Genomic DNA, 14100 nt, shown 5'->3' on the forward strand with positions numbered 1-14100 from the left:
GGGGCGGAGCTGCCGAGCATGGGCGCTGGTGGTGCAGCGCAGTGGCGTCGTCGTCGTCACGTCCCGAGGGTGTCGTGTGTCTGTCCATCTCCGTTCTAAGAATAAAGGTCCGCCATAGCTCGATGGTGGCTCCATCATGTCGAACCGGGCACGATGGGACGTTCCCCTGGCGATGCCTTGGGCCACATGATTCCGTCATGGTGGCCAGGCATCCTGGCTCGGTTCGGCGCCTCCGCTCGAGTCGACGAGTTTTCCATCGACAAGCGCTGATGCCGCGGGCAAAGCCTTCATGCTTGTCTCAGGTCGTGGCCTTGGTCGTGGCCTTGCAGCTGTCCAAAGGCATTGTGAGGAATTGCGTCGAGAGGCAGCGAATGGAAACACGAATTAATGCTGCAGGGACGGGCCTCTCCAGGGGCAGACATGGCAAGCCCAGCGCATGCAGGATGGCCCAGAGTGGCCTAGCGCGGAGCGGTCCCTTCCTTCCATGGTTCCAGCCCGCTGCCCGCTGGTGAATGCGGGGCGCCGGCAGCGGTGAGGCGTGGCAGAACTCCAAAATTATTTGGCGGGCTGCGCGCAGCGATGGCTAGCGATAGCACCGCGAAGGCACTGCATGCTCTGCGCCCACGCCGTGTCCCAAAGAAAGAGACCGCCCGGCCACCACACCCCCGCGTCCTCTTTCCAGATATTCGGAAAGATGGGCAAGCGGGCTTCCAATGGCGGCACCGACGGTGCGGCCGCCTTCCGCAAGCGCCAGAAAATCGCCCACGAGGCTCCCTCGTCCGAAGACATCGAGTCCAGCGACCAGCTGAGGCGCCTGCTGGCGTTCGACCAAGATCTACGACGGGCCCGACATGGTGAGCTTTTACTCTGTCTCATATCCCGCGCCGACATATAATTGACCTCTTTTTAGGACTCCAATCGTTCAAGAAGCTCCTCGACGAAGCCATATCCGGCGACGGCGACCGGAAAGCAAAGCTCGCCATCCTTCAGCAGTACCTCGAGACGGTAATGCCCAAGGACGCCGCCGACAACGACGATGCCGTATTTCTCAATGATATCATGGAGATGTGGTCTTTTGCGGCTCAGGTCAACGACGATGGCGTCATGTCGTCCGTTGCCGTTGTCCTCGCCTTGCTCCTCCAACTCGTCTCCGAATCTCTCCACCTCGTCGCCCACGGCCTCGGAATCTGCCGCACACTCCTCCAAGAGCGACAGCTCAAGTCCTTGTCCAGAAATTTGTCGGCTGAGAAGGGCAAGGGCTTCATCATCTCGCCTACGCTGCGCCTGCTGCGGGAAGCGGTCTGCCTGGACGGCGGCGCTTATGCCAGAAGGGTTGTCCGCGAGAGATCCTATACGTTCACGTCTCTGGGGAGGAATCTCGAGATTGGCCATACTGGCGACGGGCAAGAAGACTCGAGGCGAGCGTCTGTCCGAACCAACGCCGTCCGGTTCTTCCTCAGCTGCCTCAAATATCTGCATCCCGAAGGGCGAAGAGAGCTGCTCTCGCAAAGGGAGCTCCTATCCCATCTCACATATATGATCAAGGCCGACCCGCCGTACCTCGTCTCCGAAATTCTCGACACCCTCAAGACTTATGTCCTGGCGGAGGTCAAGATACCCCGAGAAGTGAAGTTCAAGAGCTTCAACACCAAAACACTACTGCGATTCCTCGCACTCTACAACTACTCATCACCAACCGGAGAACCAGATGATCGAGACGCTGTCATTGAAAAGGCACACCATTTCCTCATGTATGTATGCACAACGCCGGCTGCCGGTGTGCTTTACCCATACAAGGGCCTATATCCGAAGGAGTCGGATGAGGAGACGACGAGCCGCTCGATCAAGGGGCAGGCCGGCGCCAACTCTGATCCCTGGGAAGGCCGGTTTCAAGAGGGCATCCCCGTCTTCAACTTCGTCCTGTCTGAGTTTGCCGCCAAGTTGCGCCCGTGGTCCAGCTTGAAGCACAGCGAGCTCCTCGTGGCCATGTTTACTGCCGCTCCGGAGCTCATCGCCGACTACTTCTACAAAAACCGGTCATTCACTTTTGAGCCGAAGCTGTCGATGACGTGGATTGGATACGCCGCCTTCCTCTTCAGCACAATGACTCTACCGCTGCCCCCTGCGTTCGGAGATCCCTTACGCTACGCCAACGTACCGCCTCCTACTTCTGTCCTTCTCGACAACATTCTTCCGCCGGCCATCAACGAGAAAGTCCTTGTACGATGCCTGTCACCCAAGTCTCATCTGACATCCTTTTTCGCCACAAGAATCCTGGTCGCTGCGCTAGAGAAGCTCAATGCCGCGGTTGGTATGCTTGAGAGCAGCTCATCTCGAAGTCGCAGCACCGTCTGGTCTGCAGCCGCTAGGCGCTTGGTCGACGCCTTTTGCCAGCGAATCCCGGACATGAAGGAGGTTGTCCGTTGCTACAGAAGCGTCCCACCCGAGAATGCATTGCACAGAACCCTAGCGAGCCGCTCGTTGCGATTATACTACGAGGTGATTCCTCGGGTTGCTCTCGCAGCAAATTTTGATGTTTCTCCCTTATTTGTGGACATCCTCAAGTCCATGTACCAAGACGAGTATGAACCGGGCACCAAAGCTCTGGCCACAATGGAACTAGAAAACCTCGTTTCCATTGCTAGCTATTCTCCTGGCATGAGGTGGTTCTCGAAGATTGAAGGTCTTGGGGATGGCGCCTCTCTGTCTGCCTTTACCGCCCTCCTGCGACTGCTGTGCGATGGCGATCGCGACACCCCCGATAACCAGCTCAAGAAGACATTGTCCGACGTTGCAATCGAAAATCAGCTTGTTTCGAGGTCAACAGGATTAAGGCCTCTACTCAGGGCTCTGCAATGCACCGCTGAAGATGCGAGTGTCAAGGATCTGAGTTCCGTATGGTCTCTGCTCGACAGCTGCATAAATCGGTGTGCCACTTCGCCCATCAAGTACCTTGATCAGCTTCAGAGCTATTCGTCAACTGATACCGTGTCGGGCGGAACTCAGGTGTCTTTACTCAGCGTCGCCTTGGTTGAGCAAACGCCATACGCAATAGACGCCGCGGATTCCAAGTCAGTCCGTACTCTTGGACGGTTTCTTTCTTTGTATCTCAGTGCATGCCACCTCTGGGGCGGAGATGGCGCACTTTCAGCGGTCCTGCATCAGAAAATTGGCGAGCACATGGCGTCCAAAAAGGTCAAGCTCTCTGCTATCAGCAACAAAGCTGACGTTGAGAGGCTGCAAGAGCCCGGCGCCGTGGCTCAGCCCGAAGCCGCTGCTGGTCGCGTCGAGCACAGCAAGCAGTCAAGGCTGAGTGACGCGTCATTGCAGGAGATGCTGCAGGTCCCTTTGATGGAGGCCGGAGATGCTGGAGCCCTCGTAAAGTGGACATCGAAGAGCGTCGAGGATTTCGTGGAAGACGGATGGGCTGCGAACCTTGTGCGCCTCCTCTTGTCCGAGCACACAAACATTCGCAAGGAGGCACTCGTCAACATCTTGAAGATGGCTGCCCAGATCAAAGAGTCGTCGTACGAAGAGAAGACGCAGATGTGGCTGATACTGTCAGAGGTTGCTGAGTCTTCAAGGGCGCAGGTGGAAGTCGGGCCAGTACCCTCGGCATTCACGGCTTTCACCGTCCACGCCATCGACATCTTGAGGAACCCGCTCCATCCGCTGTATCCAAAGATTAATTCCTTCCTGACGCGCAGCCCGGTGTGGTCACTGGAAAAGCTACCGCTTGCGCACGACATACTCCATGGGGAGCCGTCGGAGGATGACAAGTACTACGCGGAGCTCGCGTGGCTCCTGACCTATCTCCTGGACAGCCTCAAAACGCCGTTCGACCTGGGCGTCTTCCACAAGAAGAAATGGTTCGAGAAGATTCTCGCTCTGGGCAGCAACCCATACCTGAGGTCGAATCTGAGGACGAGGATTCTGAGGATCATATATCGAGCCACGTGTATCGACGCCGGCAGCACCACGCTGGTGACGAGGTTCGGGGTCATGAGCTGGCTGGACGCCCAGCGGGCAGCCTGCGCCGTCGAAGACGACGCTGCAGTATTCAGGCAGCTGATGAAGAGGGTTTGGGATACCTGCGACCAGCAACGGGTCACGGCATGGAGTAACGGCGGCATCACCAAGGTTTTCGGGGCGTTTTTGGTTTAGACACACAGCGATGAAACGAGACAGATATCCAGGGGCTCAGTACCCTTCATTACTCGAAGCAATGCTCACTGCTTCCTTTGACCTTGATAACGTGTCTTTGAGGTTATCGATGCACCACCACCGGCCCGTATCAAATCGTTCGTTTCGTGGCCGGTATGAAAACTTCGGACAATGTGCCGTTCCGGCCCCTCCTAGACCAAGCTACCCCCACGCATTGCCCGCGACGCATTCAGTCCATTTCAGGCACGCTACAATTCACAATGAGTCTTCCTATTTGCAGGAGGTGCAAATGGGTAGTTACACGAGTGAGCCGCATTCAATCAGTAGGGTCACGATCACGACGTCTGCCTAACCCCGTGCTCAGCAACAACAGCAACGACAGCAACGACAGCAACGACAGCAACGACAGCAACGACAGTACTACGTAGCGGCATAATGTCTGTCCTACTTGATTTAGTTCAGACGGCCTGTTAAGATATCTGCTACCGCTAAGACCGGCGTCTACCGCGCTACTCTTCTCCAGTAAAGATACGAGCCGGGGCTGGACGCATGGCTGTGGCCTCGAACTATTATAGGCGACAATTTGAAACTAACCATGTGCACCTTTGCAATTAGGAAAACTCTACAGTCAAGGCTAGACGCAAAGATCGATTTCTCCAAACATGTCGGATTCCTCGAGGATGCCTGCGGTTGATGACGAAGCCGTGAACGAGCCGACCACGACCACTGGCGAAATATGACACGACTCTACCATCGTATTCGTTCCCCGTAATCACTGTCCGGAGGCAAGATGGGTAATATCCAAAAGGTTTGCATTACACTGTTATGTCTGTACAGTCCACCCTAAACCGAAAAACACCTGATAAATAATACCCTGTGTGCAAACGCTTCGTGCCCGTTCAACCCCTGTCGCCATCAATGATGGTGTGAACCCCGCTCCTTTCGAAAATGCCCCGACAGTCCAGGTGAGATTATGCAGTGTATGCGAGCTGTCCAGACATTCTCAGGTGACACAGCCAAGATGGGCTGCTAAATATGTCTCGTTCGCCGCCTACTCCTAAATTGTAAAACATCACAGTATGCACCAAAGCAGGCCACGGCTGCCGTCGCCTGTCCCCTTAAAGCTGGCCAGAAAGAAGAGCCTCGGTCGCTGCAGCAAAAGTCAGTTTCACGTCGGACACAACCCGTTGTAGCGCAGGGGGGACATACCACTGCTGATGTAGGCTCGCTTCGCGTCCAGGGGTACGTCAAAGCGGCGCTCAAGCTCCTGCTTGATGCCCTTCTTCGTCACCGTCATCAAGTCCGCCGTCTTGAGGATGTCGCGGATCTCGGCCAGCAGCGCATCGTCGCTAGGCAAGCCAACCATGTCCTCGGGGCTGAAGAACTGCGAGCCGCCAAAGTGGCTCATACGATTGCCCGCCATCTCTGACGGTGCCAAAGACATGCGCGAGACGTTGCGGGAGTCGTACGGCAGCTGCTGCATCGAGGGATGCGCCGCGAAACCCGTTGTCGAGTCTGGTCGGCTGGGGAAGGCGTACTCGGACACAGCGACCGGGGCTTTGGTGCCGTAGCTGAAGCCCGAGATCTCGGAGCGGGTGTCGTCTCGCGATGTCTGCGTCTCCCAGAGCTCGGCCTGATACTCCTCCCACTTCTTGCGCGGGATCGAGCTGGGATCAAACTTGCCCTCGTCGGTGACGACGACCTTCTTGCCGTTCTCGCCGGCGACGACACGCGTGTTGCCCCAGTTGAAGTCGTCCATGTGCCAGAAGGCGTACAGCGGGAGACCAAAGCTGAAAACGGGGATGGCAAGCACATACAGGATCATCCACCCGACCATTTCCCACTTGCGACGGAGGATGAAGATGATGGCCTGCAAACCGTAAATGGCGCCAAGAAGGATAAAGGCCGTGATGGGCACGACCGTAGCCTTGGTTGAGACGAGGACAATCAAGTAGACGATATAGGCAATCGTGACCGGCTGGACAATGGTACTGAGCAAGTCGACAAAGACGATGAAACGCATGCTGAAGCAGCAGAAACCGCAGAGCTGGTTCATCGGGATGAGCTCGATCAGGTTGTGCACGGTCGAGTTGATCCATCGGCGACGCTGGGACAGGAAGACCTTCCAAGAATCCGGGGCAATGGTCCAGGCATGGGCCGAGAAGAGATACTTGGTCTTGTACTTGGAGTGATACTTGAGCAGTAGTGTCGTCAGGTATCGATCCTCGCCCAGGTGCAGCAGATTCTTCATGTGTAGGGTGTCCACGCGAATCGTGGCATACGAGTCGACGACCTCGCGGCTGACAAACAGGGGCTTGCCCGTCTCGGCGGCACGGATTCGATACATGGAGAAACAACCGGGCAAACAGGTAACTGAGCCGAACAAACTCTCAAAGGCCTTAGACAGGTTATGAGAGATGTAGTATTCGTAGACCTGAATCATGGTGATGAAGGACGACTTGGCGTTGGTCAAGGCTGTCTCGCCGCAGCAGGCGATGAGGCGAGTGTCGTTGAGGAAGGCAGCCACCATGCGCGTAGCGGAATCGGGTGCAACAACAGTATCGGCATCGATCTGGAACATAAATTCGTAGAAGGTCGGGTTGACGCCGATGATGTTGCGAATCTGATGGTACATCTCCAGCTCCAGTGGGCTCATGGCAAGGTTGTAGTGGACGCGGTTGAGGAATCGCATGAGGATCATCTGCGAGTCTCGCTTGCCACGATTGCCGGGCCGGGCGACTTCAGACGGCTTGCCGACCTTGACGATGACCATGAACGGGACGATGTGGCCCTGTACCTCGTATAGACCCGAGTAGACCTTGCCCATGTTGTGCTGCTTCTGGCCCTCGCCGAGGGATTCAAAGCTTAGCGGCTCGGGGTCGATGCTCTCCGATACGCCAAGAATATCAAGCACAATGCGAGGAGTCGGTCTATCGTTGCCCTGACCAATAATCATGCCGTCACAGACGACGACCAGGAGTTTGCGCTTATCGTCGTAGCGCATCCTGGCGGCCGAATCGATGGCGCGACGAAGGGACTCTTCATCCTCGGTATATGCCGGGATTTGACACATGACGAACTTGTCGAGATTCTCTGGCAAATTCTTGCCTCCAAACTGGAGGGCAGCAAAGAACTTGAAGGCGATGACGGACGCCAGGAGGACAGACACAGCCAGCACGAGGTATTCCGCGAACTTGCAGCGAGTCGAGTTTCTCGTGTCGACATCGCCGACGTAGAACAGGTGATCCAGACAGGTCATCATCCTGTTCTTCACCTCCGGGCTAATCGTCAAGGAGTTCCAAAACTTGGTAATGTCGTCTCCGGCCGAAACCTGGAACAGCGACACGACTGCTTGATCCATGAACTGGGTCTGGCTGACGTCGTCGTCGAGCTTCTCCCCAGCCTTGGCGCGCATCTTGCGCCCGCCAGTTAGATACGTCGTCATGTCGTAAACCTTGCCGTTGAGGATGGCAATCGACTGCTGCTTCTGACTGAGCTTCTGCACGTACTCGGGCGAGTACCCGATCTTGCCAGCACCCCAGTTTCCTCGGAGCATCAGTAGGCTCTCGAGGTACCAGTCGGGACGGCTGTCATTGGTGAAGTGACGGAAGTCATGGTATTGGGAATTGAGGTCCTGAGTGTTGATGAGGCTCGGCGAGCCACTGAAGTTGGTGTTCTTGTAGTCCAGCGTCACCTGGGGGCTGACCGAGCCGGTAGCGCCCTGGCACAGCGCAGAGACCTGGATCGGGAACAAGGAGCTGACGTCCTTGCCCGCGTACTTCAGCAGAGGCGCCGTCCCCATGAAGGTCGGATAGTGCGATTTTGCGAAAGCTCCCAGGTCAATGACATAGCCGCGGATGGACACGAAGGCACTGTTCCCACCCTTGCCATCATGCGAAGAGAGTTCCTGGGCGCTGTAAACATTCTGCTTGGGGCAGATGAGCATCGGGAAGACGACGATGAAGAAGGCGGCGACAAGGCAAAGGAACCAAATGAGCATGTTGATGGCCACCTTTTCCCTCCACGCCATTCGCACGTCCTTGCGAGGCATGCGGCCGAGCCAGCGGATGAGGAAGTCGGGGATGAACCAAGTCAAGAGGTAGACGGTGAAGACCCATCGCTTGCGGCTGGGGCTGTCCTTGAACTCCTCCACCTCTTCGAGCTTCTTCTCGTTGCCGCGCTCCGCCATCTGCTCACGGGTGTCGAAGTTCTTGAACATGTCGCCAGCGCCCAGTGCTGACGCGCCAGCTTCAGACCGTGCGTCGTCCGAGCCGCCAAAGTACCCCATCTTCCCCTTCTCTCCGTACATGAGAGGGGTGGTGCCGGCGGACAAGAGCTGCTCTTTGGACGCACCGTAGACATGGTGGGCTTCGCCCGGCGTGAGGCCGTCGCCGCCATCGACATCGGACGACGCACCGAAGCGGCCGGTCGTTGTACTTCCCTTCTCGGAGAGATGTGCAACCTCCATCCAGCAACGCTCGCTGAGGAAGACGCCGGTGGCGCCGACCTGCACCTCGTTGCTGGGCCACCGCTTCTCGTCAATTACCATCTCGACTCGCTCGCGTTCACTGCCAACAAGGATAGTTTCCGCATCGGCCATCCCAAGAAACTCCCCGAACGGGAGGAACAGGCTGAAGTCGGCGGAGCGCAGCCTCTGACTGATCTCGGCGATGCCAAAGGTCTGCACCTGGGTGCGGACACACTTGCTGTCAAACTGATTGGCAATGCGGCGGTCGTTGGGCTTCAGGCAGAAGACGAAGTAGGCGTTCGTGCCGGGGTCAGTCACAGCCTTCTGCAGGTTGTCGAGAGAGGCGAGGAACTGGCCAGAGGCGCCTTGTTCAGTTGGCTTATTGGCTCCGCCGTTCTTGGTGCTCTTGGTGTCGCTCCCCTGCTCCAACTGATCCAAGGCTTCCTGCTGCCGCCGCTGGGCCGCGAGGGCGGCGTTGCGGCCTCCTCGGCCCCCCTTCCGCGTGAAGACACTCGGGGCACGCATGGGCTTAGAGCTGATGGTTGCCTGCATGACCGTGGTGCGCTCATGGGGGTGTGATATGGTTTGAAGGGCGTCTTGGCCGAACAGCCGGGCAACAAACTCGCTCTTGGTCGAGTTGAACATGTTGAGCAAATCAACGGAGACGACTTCGCCGTTCTCCTCGATCAAGCCCCTTGTGGGGTAGTCCACCTCACCAGCGAAGTGCTTGACAGTGAAAGACGCGGACGTGTTCTCAGTCAGGAAGTTGCTGCCAGGCAGCCTGGCAGTCGACGAGCTGACCTCGATGGCCGGGTTCTTGCCCTCAAAGCGCTTGCGAAGGCTCTCGAGAAGCTGGACGTCAGTCCTGTTGCGCCGAGTCTGGTCGTCAAGGATACTCAAGAGGCCGTTTCCGGACTTGAGCAGACCCTTGACGGCATCCGAGTTGTCGAAGTAGCTCGTGGGAGCCACGCCAACCTCCTCGGACTCGAGCATCTCTGCTTTGCGATCGAAGAAATTGTGCAGCGTCATGTTGTAGATGGCTTCAGTGGCCGCATTGTTCAACAGCTGGTCCAGGGTTGAGCCGGTGGAGCTCTGCTGAGCAAAGCCGGGGAAGTCAACGATCGAGATGGTGTTACCAATCGTCTCTTCAGGGGCACAGATCCGCTGGTTGGCACTCTCCATAATCCAAGCCACCAAGAGGGAATAGAGAGTGCGTGCCAACTCATTGGCATGGAAGCGAGCGCCATTGGGATCCAGCATGACGGTAACACGCTCTTTTTGGATCATCTTGGTCTTGTAGCCCAGGGTGCTCTGAAGATCGCCTGTGCTGACACCCAAGAACGCGGCGATTATGGCGAGGACATCCTTGTTCCTCACCGTCGTTGTGATGTTGCCGCCTTCGTGGGAAAAGCCGCCGCTGTCGTCGGCAGTGGCACTCGTATTGCTTGTGGACTCAAACTCGAGCTGCCCCAGGTGCAGAATGCTTGCCAAGATTTGGCAGATCTCGGCAATCTCGGTCCTCGGGAACTCGAGCTTCCTCAGCGCATTCTTGAAGAGCTGGAACCCCTCAGCATCATTGATACCGACCTTGAGCTGAGTCGGGTGGCCGAGGTACTTCCACCGCTTCGACTCATCGAGGCCCAAGTGTTGCTTTTCAGCCTCGCTGGTGCCAGCCAAGAGGTAGTAGAGGATGTGGAAGTTTCGCTCTCCAGTTGGGACGTCGGCAATACGGCTCCTCTCCAAGCGGTGATCCAGCAACTTGCCACCGATAAGGACTGGGTTGGTTGTGGCGGCGGTGTCGTACTGAAGCTCATAGAAAAGACCAGACTTGGAGGCAGTTGGGGTAGTCGCAGTCTTGGTCGTGGTGAGAGTGTCGAAGACATAGGCGGCTAGAGAAAGCTTGGTGGAGAGTGGCGTGGACGACTTGTCGAGCAGAGACGTAAGAACGTGGTTACGGACAGTCGACTTACCAGAGCCCGACTCGCCGCTGCAATGGACTGTGTCAGCAGGCACAGGCCCGTCTTGGGACTGACTAACACGGTACGCAGACTTACAGAAACATGATGGCCTGGTTCTCTGACCGATGGCCCAGCCGCAGCCAGGCTCGGTCGGCCAGGTCCTCGGCGCCGGCCATGGCGCTGCCAGCCTTGCCGCCATCGGGCCCCTTGGTGGACGACGTGTATGTGTTCAGGCAGATGAGGCCATGGGAAGAGAGCCTGGCGGTGGGGAGAGACACATGGAAGCGGCTGGCCAGGTGTCCGGTGATGTGCGTATCGGATTGGAGATGGGCCGGGAGCGAAGGTAACGAGTGCTGGGTATGGGCGCCTCCGCTGCCGGCTCCCAGAGGCGGGAGGGTCGTGGCCATGATGGGCACGGCGTCGAGCAGGAGCTGCCCCTGGCGGTTGGCGGGTACGAAGTCGACGGCGATGCAGCGAACGTTTGGGCGGCGGGAAAATTAAACGGTTCGGTCGGTCGTCGGCAGCCACAAGCAAGCTGGTAACGGCCGCTGGGCGTGTTGTGCGAGCGACTCGAGGCCGGGCGTCGAGTTTGGTTTAAGTCGGACGATGAACAGGACACAAAGCGAGCGTGAAAAGTGAGCGATGGGAGAAGAGGTAGGAAAATGCACACGAGGCCAACGAGCGGCACCGAAAAGCAAGGCCCTCAACTCACACTGCAGGATGATGAAGGTTTGTTGGAGTGGTGCAACTCTCGACAAGGCCACCGGCTCACAGCCAGGAAAGGGGACGGATGTTTTCTTGGGCGAGGGGGGGCAACGGAGGCGTGCATGGGTACGGCGGGCGGGAGGGACCAGAGACGCAGCGTCTCTCACACATGCCGTGTGGTTAGGGGACACCGCACAGCGAGATGGCCAGCAGCCGCAACCTAATTCGTACCCGCACAGCCGTCCCCAGCAGTGCAACCCAGGCGCAGGCGGTGCCCTACCTACCTACAGAGCTCGGGTACAGTGGCTCACGGGTACAGTACATTTTACGAATCCCTTTCCTCGTACCAGTTGCGGGCTGTCCCTCCCTGTAAGGTCGGGTAGCACCCGGCCGGACCTGGGATGTGCCCGCTCCGCTGAGCTCAACTGTGACGAGCCGCCGCCTGCAGTGCCCCCGGTGGCATGCGGTGGACAGGCTCGGACGCAAGGCGCCGGCTGGTGCTAATGTGTGTGGATGGAATGGAGGTGCTGCTGCTGCAAGCCCACGGTGGCGCCCGACTCCCCGACGCGTCCTGTTGTTTTTGTCTGTTTAGACCAACTGCACTGCATGGACGGGCAATGCCTCTCCTTCTGCATCATGATGCTCGCCGTCTTCCTGGCCCTGACATTTCTTCCACGTTGGAATCTGCTCCCGACCGTGCCGCTTGGGTTAGGTACGAAAGCCTCCCCCGTCTGCAGGGCCCCCCCGCTGGCCGAGGCGGCTCTCACTCGCATCCACCGACGTCGAGGACATGCCCCTGGAACGCCCTCGTCTGTCTGGTGGGCGCCCGGTGATCGAGACCGGGCTCCAGGGGCCCCCTGCCTGCCGCCAGTGGCGAGCTGGGACCGGCGGCGGCTCGCTCGACGCCGTTAGCCGCGAAGACAGCCAGTTGTCCGTGTGCGCTGTCACGGCTGATTCATGTCGCGGCCCCGGCTTGAGACAGGTCTCGAGACAAGCGAAATGCGTCTTTGGCAGGAGGACCTGATGCTGATGTACCGTCAACGGACAGAGTTCTTGTCGCCGCCGGCCATCCACCCATCTGCCCATCCATCTCTCCATTCATCGTCGTCGTCGTCGTCGCCGCCGCCGCCGCCGCCGCCCCCTCCGCCTCCGAGCCGCGGCGTCCCGTCTTTTTGGCCGGCGACTGGCATGCCGGGCTGGCCCAGCGTGCTGCTATTTTTTTCCGTCGGCTCCCCGGCATCACAGGCTGGCGATGCTAGCGCTGTTGGCTCGGCAGTCCACGGGTGGTGTGCGGCCAGGGTTTGGGGCCAGGCCACGACCCTCGTCTCACTCGTTGGCCAGTTGTTGCACCTCCATGCAAGTACCTCTGCACTCCGTGCCCCGTACAATTACCTGCATCATTCCTGTTCGGCTCTCGTCTTTTTTGCTTTTCGTCGCGCCCCCTGAACTCCACGTAATATTTTTTTTTTTCTTTCTTTATTTTACGAAAGCTTGATTATTCTCCGGCCGGCATCGCAAACTTGCTCCAAGGATGCGGAGGCGGGCGCGGCGAGGCAAGGGGCTTGCTGGGCTTGAACGTAGTATTCCTTGCGTCCTCCGGACTCTCGGCGCCGTACGGGGTACATTCCTGCTCGTAAGAGTACGTAGGAGCGTAAGCCGCTATTCGGACGCATGCGATTCGATTGACGATCGGGGCGCAGGCGATCGTCGTGCGATGGGTCCATTGCTTGTTTCTCGGACGGACTTGGCCCAACACGCATGCATTTCGACGGCCTGTGTGCACAATGGCTTTTTACCTCGGGTGCTCACCATTCACAGCGAGACGGACGATCGAGATGGGACGTGTCGGTCCGGCCATGGCTCGTGCCTCGCCCGTTGGTGTTTCAGACCAACTGAGTGCGTGCAAAAAGAAGCACGGAGCCGCCAGATCGTCGTCTACCCTGCAGGGAGCATGCTTTCTTTGTCGTGGTGACTTCTTTGTGCGAAAGCGGTACTGTACTGTACAGTACAGCAAGTACAACAAGCACTCCGTACAATGTGGCCGGCCAACACGCCAACAACAGCACGAAAGAAAGAAGGAAAGCAAAACAAAGAGCCAAGCCATCCATCTCGTGATGGAGACCGTGGTAAAAAAAGCATCACGGCGCATGTGGGTGGAGCCGCAGCCCGTGTGCGGACAGCCGGGTCGCGTCTGAGGGTGGTGAGATGCGCATGGATTGGCTGCTCGTACGGCGCGGGCGTCCACCCGCATGTCCGTCACCAGGGCGCGTGCATGATTGCCCGGCCGCCCACAAGCACCGGCCGACGACGACGAACGCCAGCAACACAAACAGCACACGCACGAGCCGGAAGCACAAGCACAAGCACAAGCGCAGCGCATGGGCTTGGCACAGCAGCCCACCCAGCTCCCCAACGCATGACGCGCTGCCCCCGATTAAGCTCTCGCTAGTAAGGGGGATGGGGTGGCCCCTCGCACAGCCTCAACCTCCGCTTCCAGAGCTCTGCTGGATACGAGCGGCCCCAGCCGCGGCCCTCGACCAACAGAAAACTCTGCTCGCTGCCTGCTGGAGACCGCCACAGCCCACCAGCCCACCCACCACGAGAGCACCAAGCTTCGTATTCACTGACGGCTGGGTCGGTGGTGGATGGATGAATGGATGAATATAGAATGCTGCGCCGGCCGTCGCGCCCGTGAGGGGAGCCGGCGAGGGGTTGTGGCTGCACCCGACTTGAGCTTGTGGCCGACGATGCTGCCGCTGTTTCCATCCATTCCAGGTCGCTACTCGACACTGCCCTGCCCCGAGC

General features: G+C 58.3%; 2 protein-coding genes across 2 annotated transcripts; one reads left to right on the top strand and one right to left on the bottom strand.

Annotated features, from left to right (window-relative positions):
• Nucleotides 1–694: 694 nt before the first annotated feature.
• On the top strand, nucleotides 695–4164 carry PLICBS_001165 (uncharacterized protein; the record flags this gene model as incomplete). The annotated part of the gene is made up of 2 exons (XM_018317753.1): nucleotides 695–854; nucleotides 911–4164. 2 exons carry the CDS (start codon nucleotides 695–697, stop codon nucleotides 4162–4164), a joined length of 3414 nt encoding a protein of 1137 aa, XP_018183278.1.
• A 1118-nt stretch (nucleotides 4165–5282) lies between these two features.
• PLICBS_001166 (uncharacterized protein) lies at nucleotides 5283–10997 on the bottom strand (the record flags this gene model as incomplete). The annotated part of the gene is made up of 3 exons (XM_018317752.1): nucleotides 5283–5314; nucleotides 5374–10619; nucleotides 10687–10997. 3 exons carry the CDS (start codon nucleotides 10995–10997, stop codon nucleotides 5283–5285), a joined length of 5589 nt encoding a protein of 1862 aa, XP_018183277.1.
• Nucleotides 10998–14100: the final 3103 nt, after the last annotated feature.

This window comes from Purpureocillium lilacinum (assembly GCF_023168085.1).
Source record: "Purpureocillium lilacinum CBS 284.36 DNA, scaffold_1, whole genome shotgun sequence".
Classification (NCBI taxonomy): domain Eukaryota; kingdom Fungi; phylum Ascomycota; class Sordariomycetes; order Hypocreales; family Ophiocordycipitaceae; genus Purpureocillium; species Purpureocillium lilacinum.